Genomic DNA, 19483 nt, shown 5'->3' on the forward strand with positions numbered 1-19483 from the left:
CTGACTAATGCGATGTTTTGTACCATACTCCAATACCTCTATGGGGTCTATATTTCGGTATATTCGACCATGCAAAAGACGAATATACCATATTCCGGTAGCTATATTGGACCTAATCAAGGTCGAATATGCAATATTCCGGTATATTCGACCACATCAAGGTTGAATATCCTACTCGAGTATATACCATATTCCGGCATATTCGACCGGAATATGGTATACTCGACCATGGTCGAATTTACTGGAATTTGGTAAACTCGAACATGTCCGAATATACAGGAATATGGTACACTCGTCCATGGTCGAATATACCCGAAATAATTTATGGTGTACTCAACCATGGTCGAGTCATGGTCGAATATACTAGAATATGGTAAACTCGACCATGGTGGAATATTCCGGAATATCGTAAGTACTCGAACAAGGTCATTACTGGAATATGGTATAGTCGACCGTCGTCGAATATACTGGAACATGGTTAACTCGACCATGAGCGAATAAACCGAAATATGGTAAACTTGAATAATTATGGTCGAGTCATGGTCGAATATACTGGAATATGGTATACTTGACCATGGTCGAATAAACCGGAATATGGTAAACTTGAATATGGTCGAATCATGGTCGAATATACTGGAATATGGTAAACTCGACCAAGGTCGAAAAGGTCAGTTCCATCATGAGCTCGATTTCTTCGCTGTTAAAGCCTTCTTAGTTCTTATGTTTCACTCACGCAGAGAAAAAGAATAGACGTCTCTATACTAGAATAGCACGTTGACACCAGTCGAGCACAATTAAATTAAATCTCACCCACATGCATGCACTGTGTGTGTTTAATTAAGAAACACTGGCCTTAATTAATGGTGAGATTTTGGACGGATTACAATAGCCAAAATGAAGCTTTCAATGGGATCATGGAGTGACGACTGTGGGGTGACGAAGACTAGTCTGGCCTAGTGTATACTGTGAACTTTCTGTTTTATTATAACAGCTGGAATTTTGTGCGAGTATGCAACACTAAGTTGGTTCAATGTGATATTTATTACGGATTCCGTGTTCAATGTGATATTTATCACGGATCCCGGTCTTCCACAGTATGCAACACTAAGTTGGTCCAATGTGATATTTATCACGGATTCTCAGGCACTGTAGATTTTTCTGTGAAAAATTTTGATTACAAAAATATTCGATTGTGTACACCGGACCTTGGTGTTGCAAAATAGCTTAATCTAGCTTTCTCGTGCTACAAGCATGCATTTCCCTACTGAGTGGGCGATACAGCCCAGCTCATGATGATTCTTAACACGTGACGCGGGGTGTGGCGTTACATGGAAACCGCCTAAAACGCCCACGTGATTTATATTTTCAATTGAGGTTATCTGTAACTTTTACAACACTATCTGCGCGTGAATTTTTCTGCTTTGGTCATATTTGTCATATTTAGAAAATCAGCCGCAGCGTAACTCATGAAGATCAGGTTTTCAACGCACAATCGCACATACAAATCTGAAATATGTTTAGTTGTCTTTGTAACATTCGATATCAACAGCTTCCCCCTCAAACTGGAAAATTTCGGTCGGAATAATCTTGAGATTGTTGCGTAATCTTGGAATCATATAATCATATTTAAAGCTATCAATTGCATTTTCTGGTTAGGTCTTGACAAATTTTAAAGCATTCGTTGATGTAATACGATGAAGCATCTACCGTCATGGCGTTAGTAATTCAATAGTTTAATTAAACAAAATCCGAAAGAATTTCGAACACGAAAATCACTTGATTTGAAACCAACCAAAAATGAGTACGACGCATTTTTGACTGAGAACACCAGTGAGATTATAGACCACTTGGTAACTTGCATAATAGCCACCTTTTGATTCTAGCGACAAAAAGGGAATTTCCGGAAAGAACATGCTAAACCTCGTAAAACTGCCAAGTTTGGTTGCGAAATAATGCAGAGAACTGAAGATATAGCCGAGCGAATTTGGCAAATTTTTTGTATACTTTTGTATTATTGCCGGAAGAGTGTAATTAAATTAATTACACGCGTGCACTTACGCCCGTAATCCATGCAAAAGTATGCAAACATTGCCTACTTCGCATGCCCATTTTCTGTACTACATGACGTTTTGAAACCAAGCTTAGCACTTATATACTAATTTCAGTATATGCTCTTTTTAGCTGTAACAAATTATTTCCTTCATGTTGCCATAAGTTGGTGTGGGCTTGTAAAACATGATACAGATTAATCTTTCGAAACCGCATATATCCGGCCGTGGTAAAGGCAGTGGTAGATTTAGGGTTAGTCGAAATATAACATCTCTGACAAGGATATATCATAAAAAACCTTCAAAGACTCAAAGTAATTCCATTATAGCACTGGTATAGAAAGGAGTTATAAGATATTCTTTGAAAATTCATAACCAGTAACATCGCTATCCAAATGCTTTGTATTTGAAATTGTGCTGCAGTAATTTTGCTTGATCAACCACTGGGTAAAGCTAGGTTTAGAGACGGCAAGGATTATTTTCTAATGAGCCATTAGGTTTCGAAACAGCCGGTCTTTTGGCAAAAATTCGGGCCCTTCCTCTTATTTTCCGGCCAAAAATGATAACAATTTCTGTTCTTTTATTAAGCAAATTTCCTATTGTCTATTGTCCGAATTGATACAAACAAGCAATGAAATATTAGAGTCAGAACTCATAAGGGTAAGAGTTCTATAATGAGAACCAAACAACTGAGATTAGGACTGCTAGGTTGTATTATAGTATTTACATTTTTTTGCAATCGAGAGAGATTTACAATATTTTGCAATTTTTATATATATTTATAAATGGAAAACTTTGTATATACGTGAATAAATAAAGATGCATATTTTCTTGAGTAAGGAAGTACCGACAAGACGCCGAACAATAGGGAGTTAACTATTCTTCGTAAAGAAATAAATACTGAACCAAAACAAGCATAAATTATATAAACAAACGCTATAAACTCTATATATATATTTCAGAATGCAACAGCAACTAGAAATTCCTTAGCGTTAAAAAATTCAGTAAAGGATTTCCTTTTTTTTTCAAGTCAAGCTAGCTTTATAGCTTATTTCAATTGCATTATAGCACATCATATATTGTCGTGGGAATGATTTAGAAAATGCGGTGTTAATTTTGCATATGACGTTCACTATTTGTTGTAAGAAACATGGGACTTGAAAACTGAAAGCGTGTATACAATTTGTCCTTGAGACTTGTAAACCCACTTCAAAATTGATTTCCAGGACCGTACCAGACAGGAAAAAAGCATTTATTTAGCTCTATATTGCACGATAATTCTCCCAAATTCTATATAATTCTCGGGAGTAGAAACCGCGGCATTGAGTGGGATAAGAAGTTAATCGTCGGATTCTTGTATGGTATTGCCTGGTCATAACAACAATGAAATATTTGTTTGAGGATTATCGGGTGCGGACCGTCATCGGTGGAACTTGACTATAATACGCGTATCCAGTGGCAACAGGCAACTATTCAGCTATAGCATAAATCACCTATCTGCTTATCGAAGCAATTACTATCTCGGAAAATCGTGAGAGAGTATGTCGTCCCTTTTAATACTCAAATTTGCCAAACACGCCCGTCTCGAGTGAACAAAACATGCTTTTTTCATAGGTTAGCAAAAGGCGTAATGGCCGGCCATTTGGGATTCAGGTGAACCGGTATTCTTATTATCACTATATTTTTCATTTATCCACAGCTCAGTGCAAACTTGTGGTAAAATCGATGGCTTAGCCAGTCATATTTCACCGTCCTAATATATCTTGAATGTTCTCGCCATTTCATGCACTCCTCGAAAAAAATTGTTGGTCTGTGCCAGATTTGGTTATGAATGAATGAATGCATGGTCTTTTTAGCCCACACAAATACAGGATGACAGCAAATAAATAGTCCACCCTTATAAATGCATGCAAATATTCATTAATCTTCGAAAAAGGAGGTTCAACATTAGGAAGGAATAGACACATTAACGCCAACATCCTATCTGTGTTTGTTATCGGAAAAGGTCAAAAGAAGTTGGCCGCAAGTCAGCTATTCAAGTTGTGTTAACATATTCAACTTAAAATAAAACATTTCAGTGCCATACAAAGCATTGTTGAGATAAGTGATGCAACTTAGTTTACTTTTCTTTTTTATATGTGTTATCTAGTCATCTCTCAATCAAATTTTTAGGCTCTGAACTGGCCATAATTGAACAGCTGTCGAATCGCTTAACTTATTAAGACTTTTGTATTAACATTGCTGCATTCTTATATATCTCTTGCAGTTTATTATCGAGCTTCTCGTGTAATTGAATTTCCGTCGATTGTAAATCATTTTAGCACCTCTGTTTGGATACGTACTTTCAGCTTAATACTGAATCTCTAAATTTTAGTACCATGTACTGATGTACAGTATGACAATGATCATCACCAATGAAATGTGACAGTATAATATGAAACCGACATGTTTATATTGAGTTCTGCGACGACCAAAAAAATATATTTTGTGGTTAAAAGCTATCTTCAGTACTTCAGAACTATATCTCGATGGACTTTATCCTATACGTACACGAGATTAGCATTCTCAATTCGTGGCATTTAAGATGTCAAACCCTTTTCAGTTTATAAAGTCTAAAAAAGATATTATCTCTTTTTGTAAATATTAAACACGCTTCATTATAATAATCAAAAAAGGCGTTATAAATTTTCTCTCGAGTATAAACTATCAGAATAGTGTCTGGTGTTAAGCTTAAAATGCGCTTGATAGAAGAATTTCATAATTTGCCTGGTCTTGAAAGTTACTTTTTTTCATCTGGTCTAAAATTCTCTGTCAAATTGTAAGATTAACATTTCCGAAGGCGAAGTGCATGTCATCACATGACCATGCAATATATTTCTCATCCATATGTTTATTAATTATGACACCGTAGAATACCAAATGAGAGATTATTACCTTCTCAACGATTATTCTGGGATAAGTAACTTCAGCTTACGAATCGTCGAAAGAAATTTTCTTTCCAACTGTTTGTGAACATGTACCTTTGAGGGTTGATCGTGAGTTTTGCATGTTGTATGGGAGAGAGAGTAAAACTGAATAGGAGGTTATCCGGGTTGCAAAAATAATATATCAACTTATCAATTCTTAAAATGAGCGTTAGCAATAAAGGTTATATAGCATTCAGGTTAAGCTATAACCACCATTATTTCTTTCTCACGTATAAAAACCGACCAGCGAGAACATACCATTGGTTGAGACCATATATTTTTGTAAGTGCATGTGCTTTTCCATTCTGAAGCCTATACTAGAATCGAGCTCGAGAATTGGAGTGGTTCATGTTATATTGTTTTGAAATGAATTATATTGAATAAGTTACATGCATGCAAGGAGTCTATTAATTTATCGGTCATGAAACAAATGGGATATATCTTGTAATAATATTCGGCACATAAGTAGAAATCTCCCCTTCAATTAAATTGCTGTTAATGAATACGGCATTGACAGATAAAGTTTAATATCATTTTCTCCCATTAAAAATATTGCCATACCCACATAGACACCATACATCGCACGCAAAGGGAACTCGGTTATACCACACGAAGAGACAACATAAAACACGCTACGGTTGCAGTACGGAATCAAATCCGTACATACAACCTCCCTTAGTGGCTTTAAAATTTCGCATTGTTATAAATGCTTTGGTTTCCTTTTCGTGTATGATGTTATGACTCTGGCTCAGTGTATTTGCCCTTGCTTAATTGTATTTGTAACCCCATTTATCATGATTGCGTTGTGATTTGCGAACGGATTAATTAAAGAATGCCAGTGTGATTATGTTTGATTACGTTTTTCGGGTTCGGCCCGCATGTCAATAATGAAATTTGATACATCAAAACTTTCAGGGAGATAAAAGCCGTGCTGTTATAGGGCTTTGCCCTCAGCTGTGTTTGAACACAAAGCAAATACGGATATAGTTTCGCGCACGGGGATTGCTAAACAACCACAATATCGCAGCTCGACATTTTCAACGAAGTCGGGTGACTTTGAGATCTGCTGGTTGTTGTAATTGTATATAAACATTGGTTTAAGGTAGGGTTTCATTTATATTTTATTGTGTAATGCCAATGCCAAATGCAATATCGGTACTGTTTTAGCTGATATTAATATATATTGGTTTATGGTTGACCTCTGGTCATATTCTTAATAGTATTTTATACAAATCCTTCGTTTCCCGAGAATACCATCGCTTTGGGTCCCACGGTAGTTGGACTAAAGTCATGGTATTATAAGACAGAAAACGAAGGCATCGGTAAACGAAGTATTTAAGTGAAGTAGGTTATTTTTAGTGGTCTGTTTGTTTGAACTTATGGTACATTATATGACTTCCTTGCCCTTTTGATTGTGAACTTATTAGGAGACGGACGTATTATTAAGGTGACGGGATATAAGATATTATTAAATAATTCCTTTAAAATATCTATCTGATACTGATAGATATATAGAGTCAAGCGCGCAAATAACAAATACGCTTTGAGGTTTGATTTTAAGATTTTTAACATGTACTTTGCCGTATGTCTCTTGAGTAAATATTATCACCATCAACAGAGAGGCGACAGGTCTATATTGATGGCAGAAATTAACATATTGTACGATTAGATGAATAATTATATCTTGCGGACGTTCCAGGTATTATATATAGTGTTGTTGGTTTGAAAATACGCCAGAAATCGTAATTGTTCCACTCAAATATATGAATTATGAAAAATAGGGAAACGTATTGTATTATAGTTGAAAAGACGTCAATGGGTTGGTCGTCGTACGCACCGCGCGGTTCGACGTTAATATACGCGTGCGCTATTCCTATCAACACAATGGAATTATCATCTTGGGCCAGATGTAGTGTCGCGCGAGACACTGTGGGCTCACTGAGAACAAATATATAAATCCATGTGGGAAACATGTCCTCACATATACACAGAGATAACTAATATTATATTCAAATTTCGTAATACAATGACTATGGGGTCGTGTCGTAATGGCCCGGGTTCGGTCTTCGCTGTTTTGAACTTTGTACAATTCATACAACACTCCTGTCCAGTCATGTCGGGTTAATTTGATATGTGTTTCGTAAGGAGTCGTAAAATCGTTCAAGTTTTTTACACCGATTTGAACATGATGCAGATCATGTACCCAACTCAATAAGATTACCCAGACGATTAACTATAACGCAATGGGCTCATTCTGATTTTGTTAAATTCATATAAAATCGTAATTCGTTCAATGATTTTTATAGGTGTAATAAATGTTTAACCCTCGTTAATTAGTTAGTATAATTATGGGGGTATCATGAGAAAACAGTATATCATTATAAAACTATCCTTTTAGAGACCTTTGCTTTTACCATTAGTGAACATAGGAACAAGGTATGCCTTTTAGCATCTTCGAGTAATATTTAAGTCTGAATCTAACCATATGTTCCTTCCTATACGTGTAACTGGATCTCGTAGTCGTAAACACTTTATCTGTTAGAAATCCTATTACGGTTTTTTAGCCCGTAATGCTATTTCTAGTATATTAACTACAGTTGTCATAAATTATTTTGTCGGCATAACCGCATTTCGGCAAATCTTGGCTTTCCTGAATTCTTCTTTACCTGCATGACTCATGAAATTGCCAGAAGGACACGAATTTCCTTCTTGAATAGGAATTTTTTTAGGACGTCGTTATTGGTCCGAGTTACTACCATATTTCATGCCCAAGTTCAAGTGGATTAGTGGAAGTTGAGAAATTTAATTGACAAAGCCTGTTAATGGTAGTGTTAAAATGGATTCCTCTCGTTAAGCGGACGCGGAATTATAAACCACTGCATATTGTAATAATAATATATCACTCCGTCCGGTCAGCGCAAATAAATACATGCATGACATGCATGTATTTTTTCCCCCAGTAGCGGTGCTCTTGTGATCTAAAAACCATCTGAGGAAAAAGAGGGAGAGTGTTAATTACGTATGCATGTGACACGTCCATTGTTGCCGAGGAAGTTTACCATTACCCAATTAGAAATTGACTGTACTATAATTGCTAGTCACACGCGAATACCTCGAATTTAATAACAAAGGGTTAAGAGCTTAAAAGTATGGTGAATATTAGAACATATTTGTCAATCTCTGACCAAAGTTGGGGGCTTATCATGCACCAACATCCCTAAAGGGTTGACGCTAACCTGCGAGAAAGGCTTGTGGACTGACAGTACACCTTTGCACAATAAAGAGAATTCCTTATCACAAGACGCAATATTTTGAAAACATGCATGGGATCGAAGAATAAAGGGATCCAAAGGAATTACTCGGGAAATATTTTGAAACTAGTCATTACTACACCTAAAGCTTAATCTTAGATTCGACGTATAATTGGCGTAATGAATAATCATAATTCATAATATAGCTACCTCCAGGCTTACTTGTCGACCAATTCATCACACAATGCTGCGAACAATGACATGATTAAAAGTCAAGGGTAACGTTAAGTGTTTTGTTTGTAAACAGCCCCCACTAAATAAACTCCTTTTATAATTCATCCTATTGTTTTGACCAAACAGTCGAATGCCTTGGTGAACATACGATAGATATAATTATGGTTGAAGGCCTTTAAAACCTCGTGGGAATCGAAATATGGTATTTATACTACTACATCCCGCGAGGCAAATGAGGTGTTAAACTACAATTATTATTACCGGTGTGTGTAATTTAGCGATCATATGGTACATTTGATTGTTCATGTGTGCCTCAACTTAATTGATATGCTTCGTGTACGATAAGGAACACATGTTACAATACCATGATTATGATATTATAGCGACGATTAATGAAGAAATGAAGACGTTATCACTTTTTCCCGCTGAGTATATTTGGTTTCCATACTGAGTAATTTCGGAGAAGACGCCATGATAAAGTCTGATAATCCCCCCAACTGCATGCATGCATGAGTTTGATAAACAACACCGTTGTTGAATGGGTCTATATAATAATACGAATACATCAACACACGGGCCACAGGCGGTGGCTATTTCTGGAAAGAATAAAGTCAAAGAGTTTACGTTGAGAAAGCTTGGATGCATGCTCTTAAATATTTTCTGTTTTCTGTAATTTACACCTAATCCTTTTCGCTCCACGCGGCTTATAAGAATGAAGTCATTTTCTAAGATATCATCAAATTCCAATCAAATGGTGACCCTTTTTTTCTCAACTGTTTCCATCCGAAACTCTGATTTATAAAACTCTTATTTATCTTATTTGTAAACGTTTTGATTCTCCTTGAAAAACCTCACTTTCATTTCCATTTTTAAATTTGTCTGCATCAATATTTTCAGTCGCCAAAGTTTGCTGTATGATATAAGTTTTATATTTTCGCCCTTTCATTCTCTGATCCTTTGAAACCGAATACGTAATAATCTTATAAGCTTCAGTTATCACATCTTGCAGAGTGCCTGTAAGACCCTATTAGATCAGAAGATGATGAATATATCGCATGGAGTTTAGCTGTTTAGATGCATAAAGTCCTATAGAGAGTACTTATCACTGATACGGAGTCAGTAACCATTATTTAGCCTTGATAGTAATATTTACGACCAGTAAACAATGTGCCGTTTCCGAATTCCAAAAGAACATAAATGTCATAGAAGTCTAGCCGATTTTAAAGGTATGCTGTTTTAAGGAAGTACACTCCCATACGTTGGTTGTAAGCCCAAATGGAACCCCGCCATAATATTCCAGTGACATTCCTGTGGTCTGTGCGATGACTCCAGTTATATAATTATTTACATATCATGCAGGCCTGTGCCAAGCAAGGCGTATGCTTGAGAGCACCTGAAAAATTATTACTTCAATTATATTGAAACTGGATAATCATAATAACTTTGATAATTTTAATAACTTTATTAGGCATTAATTATTAATTGCTATAAGCATTTTTGCCTACAGGCTGAGAATAAGTTTCCATTTGCCTCGTTCATGCACTAAGAAAACACATGCATGTATGCTCCTAAGATTGAGTCTATTGTGATATAAATTTTCGCGGATTATATGAGGATATTCAATCTAAGAGACGCTCGTATAACTTTTGTGATATTGCATGTTCATTAGGTACATGCACGAATTCATGATTGACGTGTCGGAAAATCGGAAAATGAAAGATTTATAATAGTTTTATTTTCACAGACATCTAATATTTATACAATCTGAAATCGATAGTGTATAAAGGGTGGATTAAAAAAATGAGGTAAGAAGTATGAGGTACTTGAAACACAATTTTTTAAAATCAAGCTATATGTATAGATAGATCATGGGTTCTCCGCTGTCGAATTCCATGCTTTTTGTGCCATCAAAATAAAAAAATGAGCTAAACTGACAGGATTTTTGTGAAAAGTTCTGATGGAATAGTTCAACTTCTGCCCTAAGAAGGCTAAGATGAACAAAGGAATCGATTAATTTTGAAAAAAGCTTGATCAATATTGAATGCGTTTGTTATTAGGAGTAACTTACGCAAAATAAGGCGCTACCGAGTTAGGTTAGCTTTTTTATACGAAGGCAGAACAAATGAATTAAAACAAAATAAGCTTAGCGTTGACGGGTTTTAAATTTATTTCGAAGCAAGTTCGTACATGCAAGGTAAATCAATACACAGTGACCATGCCAATGTCGTAGCCGTTCAAGGGCAAAAACGCGGAATTACGTCAGACATGTAGGAAGTCAGGAAATGAATATAATCGTGTAACTATGATTATAACTAAAGGAGGCAAATTATAACTATATAGGAGACATTATTTACTGATCTATATAATGTGATTTATATGTAGCTATGTCTTTATGTACAGTCACGGGATGCTTAAGTTATATATTATAAGGTTTCAACCGAAATATACTATATGAGTATATATGAAAGCTTTAAGCTCCGTATTTTTATGTTATATCAATCTATAATATAAGGTCAAGGTTGAATATACATATTATATGATATATTCTGTATACCATGACTATATAATGGGAATCAAGTTAGGAGACTTCTGTACAAAAAATACTTTCCACGATAGATGGATAGATCTTCTCGTACTTAACTAAGTTCTCTTGCAATAAAGAAATAGTGCAATGCTGTAGATTATCATTCGAATTTGAAGCAACGCACTTGGAGGTCTCTCACGAGGTCAATGACATTCATTTCAAGTCACTTTCTAAATAATCCTACCTGTAATGCTTTCATCAGGTTGATTAATTATTATTCTTACGAGTTCAAATGACATACATGCAGTATGTTTTCAAAAACAATTGCAAAATTTCGATCAATTCATTAATGTATTATTTTGTTGAAAGATTTCGAGGACAATGGAGTCGGTGTTTATAATGCAGCTACTTCCTTAATTAAATTCTCAGCCACGATCGAAACAATTAACGCCTTTTTTACTTTTATCTAAATTGATTTTGAGAATTTCCGCGGCTGGCAATTTTGTTTGGACGGATGCATTATATGGAGCTGTCAGACAGCATGCAAGCAGCAAACGAAGCATGCAGTTAGGGACCGCAGAGTATTTTTATATTGGGGGGAGGGGCTCAGGGAAAATAAATGCATAAGTCGACTGCCGCCGTGTTTGCCATAGGTCGCTGAAACGTTCGGTACGCTTCAGCCCTCCCCCCAGCTCCGCGGTCTCTGAGGCTACCTGCTGGCCAAAATAAAGGTTGTTTCAAAAATATAAAACGACTTGAATTAACTATCGAATTTCGCTCAGTAAATCTTATATATTGTCAGCACATTTTCACAAAAACATTTCAATGATAACCCTTTTCAATTGCTCACATCATGGAAGTTTTGTATACATTTGAACACAACTGGAGCAGTTAAACATTCATGTTGTGTATTGTTTTTTACTCTATAGTACTTCCTTAAAACAGCAGAACATCAGCAGAAACCCAGACAGAGACTGTATTGTAGTACTAATGTACAACTTCATTGGCATCTGTTATATGAATGCATGCACCAAATTTGCGTTATCAAATCGGAGTCAGTTTAATCAATGTACACTGGCGTCTTTCAAATCGTTTTTTATCCGTTCGTGATCAACGAAAAATCTTGCTAAGTCCCAAAATATGCTTTATTAATTGTTAGGTATATTGTGATGATGTCAGGTACATATTGGCAATATAAGAATGTAAACTTCATGCAAGTTGTATACACTTATGAGTTATGTGCAAGGTGGTTGCATAGAAATAAATGCATGCGACAACAGAAGTCTGTTTCTTGTACTTAGAGGAAACAAAAGTATCGACATTTTTAGTTGAGATTCCAGCCGTCTGGCGCGCCCATAATACAATTTTGTTTATTTCATAACCTGGCTCCCGTTATACTGGCCGCTGATATGTTAATTAGGTTGGCAGCCAGTAAGTAAGTGAATGCATGAGTGGCCAACTGTTTCTCTCGTCCGTATCTGGTAGGAAATCTTCAATATTATGTATATTTATATCAATAGTCCATTCAACAAAGGTTGTTTACAGTGATAACACAAACACTAGAGAACGGTTTGGAATAATAACATACCTAGTATACATATCTCCGAAAAAACTCAGTTGAGAACAACGAATTATTATAGTACTACTTTCGTATCACTAAGTATGCGTATTTGTTTTATTACATTTACATTTTCTTATTAGCGAATTGATATAAGTACAAACAACTGTTTTTTGATGTAGACTTTTTGTTCAAAGAATAAATATATCATAAACAAAAACGGCTTTTGCGCGCAGTGCACGGATATCTCATTGGGAATACGGTTTATTTACAGCAACAAATTACGGTTTGACTGCCAACATGCAGTATATCCCATTTCCGTTGTTAAGACCTTCCCACGCGCATATTTAGTCTGATTAGGACAATGCAAGACCTAGATGGCCCGGAAATCATAATGTTCTTTTGTATTTAAAGCACAGATGATGCGTTTAGAAGCGTATGTTCCTTAAAACTGATTGGAAGTCAGCTTCTGTTACAACATTTCTAAAGGAATAAATCAAACTTTCGTGTTGCATGGAGAGAACTGAGAAGTGAACAAAATAATTCCTCAACAAAGGTAACTAAGCAATAGATGTGAAAAATAATACTATGCTCGTGATTATATATGAGTTGTCTTCCATGGACGTTTGGTTAAAAACAGCTTTTGTAGATTAAAGGATTTAAGTTTGTTTATAATACAGATTTTTAATGTCGGTTGAGATCTTACGATTGTTCTTCTAATCCTTACTTCAAGCCTCGAAATGTTTACATAATTTTCATAAAAAATTAGCACCTAGCAAAATAGAGGTAAAAGTTGACTTTGTCTTTGGTCCTTTAAATAATTGATGAAAGCTTTCTCTGTAAATCCATTGTGTTACATGTACCGGCTTCCGGATTGTGGAAAATCACGTCAGATTGAAATCAAATTGAAGCCTTCAACTTCTATCTTAATATCCATTTAATAAAATTCGAGGAAATACGCTGATGAATAAATGCACGAATGGGAAATTCAATTCTAATAAGTTCACCAAGAGATTACGTCAATATTGCTGGGAGGAAGTCGAAGGAAAACCTTATTAAGCAAGTGAATATTATATAATTCTGCTATTCATTGCATGAATCGAAATGAGCAACTTTGACAAAAAACATTACAAAGCTTCGATTATAATAAGTAGCTATAGCCTATATATCCACATCTTTTGCATTTGCAGAACTAGTTAATTATCCATATTTACTAACGATAAAATGACAAGGAAAAGGATAATATAGTACAATAAAAGTTTATTGATAGTAATATGTTGATTGTTATATTTAAGCTTGACCTGAATGATTTCATCGTGAAATAATTTACGATTTCATTTGATAAAGATTGTATAATAATCTAAGAAAGCGGCACTGTGCATGAACTCTACTAAATCGTACATGTTTGTCTGTGTGAGCTAAATATGGACCTGAATAAACGCGTGCTGGATATAGATAAAGTATTACGCTCTAGTCAATCCATGGAGACTTGTGTATAGACATTGTTCACCTTAATCATAAGTATTAGTATTACTATGTCTCAAGAACTGATTTGATTCCTCTTATAGTCTCGCAGTTTCATCATCAAATCAGACTAAAACGTTATCACGTCTTCTTCATTTATAACTGCTGTCAGTGCCTGTATTTTGACAATTTTATATACTCAATACAGATATATTGAGATTAAATTATTTCAAATCCTAGATATGGTACAAACTGCATTACATATAGGTGTGAATCAACTTCTATAGTTCGTTATAAGGATTTATGCATGCATGCAGCCATGCATATATAAATAACAGAAATAATTGTTTCGATCCCGTTTTGAAAAGGCTTATTTCGAAGGTATACGCCGAAAGTAGAACTACAATGGGCAAAAGTTACCAATTTTCACACCGACAAGGATATTATACCTCATCCAATTATACTATTGAAGAGAGTTTCACAAAGAATATTCAAGAGAATTGCCAACATAATGAACAACTAGAAAAATTGAGATTTCCCACCAGTTTGAAGGCTTGCCTACGCACTTACATGTAACAAACTTGAACAAAAATTTGTTTCCTCGCAATATTTATACAAAACAGAAAATAATTTCTCCCAAAAAAATTCGGAACCACGCTGGGTGCTTTTGTCAATAAACTGCTGTGGTTTATGTCTTTCTTGCTGACCCAAGAAGAATATTAAGAGTGGCACTTTGATATTTTTCAGTAAAGGATTCTTTTCTGTTTATGACAAATCTACCGTCAGTTGCGTGTGTGGGAATTTAATCTTTTAAGCTTGTTTAAAAGCACAAATTTTATGTCGTGAAATATAGTTTCGCCACGATCCATGCACACGTAGAACCCCCACTTATACAATTTGTCAAATTGCCTATGGTATTGTTCTTCGCTTTTTCTCTACTGTTTTGACCACCAGGGTGGCCTTTTCCCATTTAATTGAGTTAATAGATCATGCTTCTGCCTAAATAATGCACCTGCTGTGAAAAATATTAAATGTATAAATGTATCAACAGCTTTGCTGTTAATTTGACGTCAGATTTTCGTGTCTACATTTGCTCTCCCAGAGCTTCGTACATATAGTGCTTTTAGGCAGGTGATAAACTATATAGCCATAGCCATCTCGATATACTTGCACAGTGATTGCAAATGGTATGAAGGCGACATGGAGTTTGGCTGTTTGTCGTTTGCTTCTGAAGATTGATTGGATTCGACGGGGTTTGTGGAAACCTGAAATATATATCAATAGCAATAAGTATAAAATTATTATGATTACTCTATCATGGAGTCAGTATATATTATCTCCGTTTACTATAACTTTGGTATAGTTCTACATATGTTGGACTATATAGAATATAACTTTAATTTTTTCAGCTGAATCAATTTCTATACAGATTAAGCTGGTCTGTCTATTAATTTTAGAAAGATTAACGATTTCATAGAGATTTTCACAGATAGCATTGTTGCTCGGTTTTCCTATAGTATAAAAACATTTGCCTCGAGGCAATAGTATAAGTTGTACTATAATCGACGAAGTATACACTGATAACAATTCAATATAAGGAACATCGTAGCTCAGCGCTATCTATTTAGGATAGAGTATAAATCCTGAGATACGTTGGGCATCAGGTATAGCTAGGTTCAGATCTTGTATAAACTAAAGACATAGACAATGCAATCAGGATTTAAAATCCAAATTATTGTGAGGAACAATAGCAAGAAGATTGTATCGCCAAAAAGATTGTTGACAAAACCCCATCATCACGCACAGATTTAGCTACAGGACATTATTGAATATTTCTATATGCATGTTATATATTTTGCATAACTTGTAAGGATAAGAACATTACATAGACCGTTTAGGTAAAACATTTTCCTAGATTTCTCTTTATTCTCATGTGAAATCGCTTACCAGATAGACTATTTACGAGTGTTGTCATATGTACTGCATGTATGCATGGGTCGCCGGTGCTGCCTTGTGGGAAGTGATTTGAGAAATGTTTGCTGCATGTATACGTTAAAGATTCAAACTTATCTCTTATTAGTTGCCTCACGGGCATTTTAGAAACCACAGGCACAGTATCTAACTTGTGGCGATGAGGTCAAACCACAAAAATATCATTTAAATTGTACTATATGGCATTGTGGAGTGAAAATCTTGGGAAAATGACATAAAGTATAACAGCATTATTGATTTTGTCATTGATAATTTATGCGACAGAGTGGGTTTTATAGAGTACAGGTTTCATGATATACATATGCATGTGTACACACAAATGTTATGGTATATGTGGGCAAAATATTTATGGAACCGAAGTGAATTTTTGCAGTTCCTAGACTAGACTGATTGTCTGATAAGAAAAACAAGATTAAAATCGAGTTGTTCTGCATACTGTCTGCATGAGTGTCTGCATGTTTATATTTATAGCACAAAAATTTGCAAGCAGAGCCGCAAGTTCAAGCAATGGATCCCTCATGCACTTGTAGGAATTTAGCATAATAATTTGGAGTAATTAAGCCATATATAAGTCGTGATAGCGTCTGCAAAAGAACTCGTGCTTATGAATATGCTTTAAAAATTTGAATGTATCTTTCATCTTCGTAGATGGATTTTGCTTAATATTTCTATATGCTTTGTTTATTTCTTCATAAGAAGATTTTTGGCAAGACTCTCAGCAAATGTCGGCGTTTTAATTGTCAGGATAATATCCAGCATCAACACTCTTGTTAATATTTTATGTTTTTCTATTCACCGCTCAGCCGAAACTGGGCTATGGAGAGTTGCATGTTGTTACCCTTTTCACGAGGTGAAATAGAATTTGGACCGAGCTACATGCAATTAACGCACAGGGGATAGACTGTAGTGTAACAAAAATAGCTATATATAAGGGATTATGGAAAATTTGGTCGTTCATATACAAATGTTTTGGTAAAGTCTCACAGCGGATGCAAGGTTTCTAAAACCGCAGTTCCAACTAAAACCCATGCTATGTATGTCAATAGTATATAGGTCGTAAGGTTTTTTTTAGCGGTTTTTTATATTCATGCAGATCTAGCGTACATATACAGCGTATATATATATATAGCATGTGTATATATATATAGCATGGCTACATTTGAACGAAGGCATCCTAATAATAGTATATTTTATTACAAACCAAACATGATTTCTATACTGACTATGGATCATGCCGTGAGGTCTGGATGTGTCGAAAATTGCACGGAATCTAATTAACTTTCGTGAATATGGGCAAAGCAATACGGTACCTTAATAGCTAATAGTTGACTGGCCGCGTGAAACGAATTTAGATCAATTTGAAGTTGAACACTTGGAATGCTTATACAATTTATAATATTTTATATCAGGTTCTATCGCTTTCATTCTGAGTCGTACGAGCCTTCGAGAATCCAGGAAATGGGCCTTTAATTAGAGTACTGTATCACTCAACAAAGCCCCATTTATGGGGAAACACAAGTGATTAAATAAAGCTCTCGTCTCATGTTCAATGTCACTTTTGTTTATTCTTTTAGTGTTGCTCGCGGTGAAGTGTAGTGTGCAGTGAAAATGGGCCATTCTCGAAGGGGAATATTTTTTATTGGTTTGATTTGTACAATGTATTTGCAAAAAGCTGCGACATATTATCAATACCCATCCGTGTATTGGGCTCCAAAAAACTGCAGGTATGGGTCAATGCTTTTTCTCTTTTAGCAGACTGACGTCTGTATCCTAAAAGCTCACTCATACTCAAACTCATTAAGCGGGGGATCTTGATCGCCTCGTAACGTCTAACGATTCTATCATTTCTATGCCGGTATTTCTACTCGTATATGAGCTTGATTTGCGTTGCTTTACCTTAATCCTTTCTATTTATTATGAAATTGATTAGAATAACAAAAATTCTAGTTTCACACTCAATGAGTTTGAGTGCGAGTGAGCTTTTAGACCTAGTGCTCTTCTAGTTTATGTTTCAACGACGGAAACCTTTGAAATGTTTATAAATATAGGTGCCTTGTTTATCTTACAGACACAGTGTCAGTATGTTTGCATTGGGATTATACGTTGCTTTTTTTGGATTGTTTCCAATTGCATTTGTGATATTTGGGGATGTATATAGGATGAGGGTTAATGCATGTACATACAGACGCGTAGAATTTGCGAGGGAAACATGTGAAAATTTTATACTTAAAGTACCAAAGAACCAGGAAACAGATGCGAAGTTCTGAGCATAATAAACTCAGTTTAATTTCCTTTATTGTATCTATACAGCAAGTAAATTTGGGTTATTTAACGGATTATTATTATTATTAAATGGTTAATTACACTTCTGCGCAATTTAAAACTAAATTACAAAGTGCAAAGTTAAAAATTAATCAGAAAAACATTTACATCGTAAAAAAATCCATATATAGATAGGAAACCTGGAAATACCCGGGTTTTTGAGAGCTCTCAGCTGTTGTATTTGTATAAAAAAGATGCTCGTCAGTACTCAGTACATAGTCTATACTTATGTGTACCACTTTGCGTTATTCTAGATCTGTCAGCAAACGAGTTGGACAAAGCTTACAATGACTACATTACTTTTCGATTCATTTTGCTTGTCAAACAAGAAAGAATTTCGTTTTAAACTAATCGGCAAATTTGTTTACATTTCTTAGGCTAAGCCAATTAGAATGTCTTAATATTTAATACTTCATGTAAAATAGTAAATAATGTGCCTATACCGAAAGTAGTCAATGCATAAATATGCATTCTGATTGGCTTACTGAAAATGTAACCAAATTGCTGATTGGTCTAAAATGAAGTTCTCCCTTGTGGTTCAGTCATCATGATCAGAACAGAATTTTGTCAAAACGTCAAATTAAATCATAATTAAAATGTTCTCATTATTCAGAGTTACCGTTGTATTAATTATGAAATGCTATGAATGCAATTTTCGAACCACATCATAACTTTTATTTCATCTTGCTATAGATTCAACCTCAACAAGCCACCACACAAGGGATACGAATTTAACATAAAACCGAATGGGAATTTGTTCTTCGTTTGTCCAAACCTCGCCTTATGGGATGACATGAGCAGCACGGGTCCTCGGCTATCCATGATGTACGAAAATTTGATGCTAGTCGATAAAGAAGGCTACGAAACATGCACCGTGAACAAGACGCGAAACGCGCCTCTTAATCGACTGTTACTGAAATGTGATCAGGATGCTAAAAATTTAAAGTACATGGAGGAAACGTTTTCGCCGAACAGGGCGGGTCCAACACAAATGAGATATAAAAGCGGAAAGACGTACTATTTTATTTGTAAGTTATGTGTAATTATGCGATGATTATGCGATAATATGATATATAATTATGCGATAATGCAAGAAGCATTTAACTGGAAGAGGAAAGGGGTGA

The 19483-nt window shown here is 35.3% G+C and overlaps 1 protein-coding gene across 7 annotated transcripts in view; it reads left to right on the forward strand.

Annotated features, from left to right (window-relative positions):
- LOC114531031 overlaps positions 1 to 19483 on the forward strand; it is a 35735-nt gene that overhangs the window by 13323 nt on the left and 2929 nt on the right. Inside the window, exons 1-3 of one of the 7 annotated variants that reach the window (XM_028552664.1) lie at positions 5938 to 6116; positions 17612 to 17761; positions 19053 to 19387. In XM_028552664.1, coding sequence (XP_028408465.1) covers positions 17646 to 17761; positions 19053 to 19387 — 451 coding nt within the window. In that variant the 5' untranslated portion in view covers positions 5938 to 6116; positions 17612 to 17645. Of the gene's footprint in view, positions 1 to 5937; positions 6117 to 12750; positions 13138 to 13413; positions 13645 to 15115; positions 15299 to 17055; positions 17072 to 17611; positions 17762 to 19052; positions 19388 to 19483 lie in introns of those variants that run through there. The other 6 variants (XM_028552668.1, XM_028552669.1, XM_028552665.1 and 3 more) reach the window with 6 other exon arrangements.

The sequence above is a fragment of the Dendronephthya gigantea genome, unplaced genomic scaffold (assembly GCF_004324835.1).
Source record: "Dendronephthya gigantea isolate DGI-Jeju-01 unplaced genomic scaffold, DenGig_1.0 000068F, whole genome shotgun sequence".
NCBI classification, from domain to species: domain Eukaryota; kingdom Metazoa; phylum Cnidaria; class Anthozoa; order Malacalcyonacea; family Nephtheidae; genus Dendronephthya; species Dendronephthya gigantea.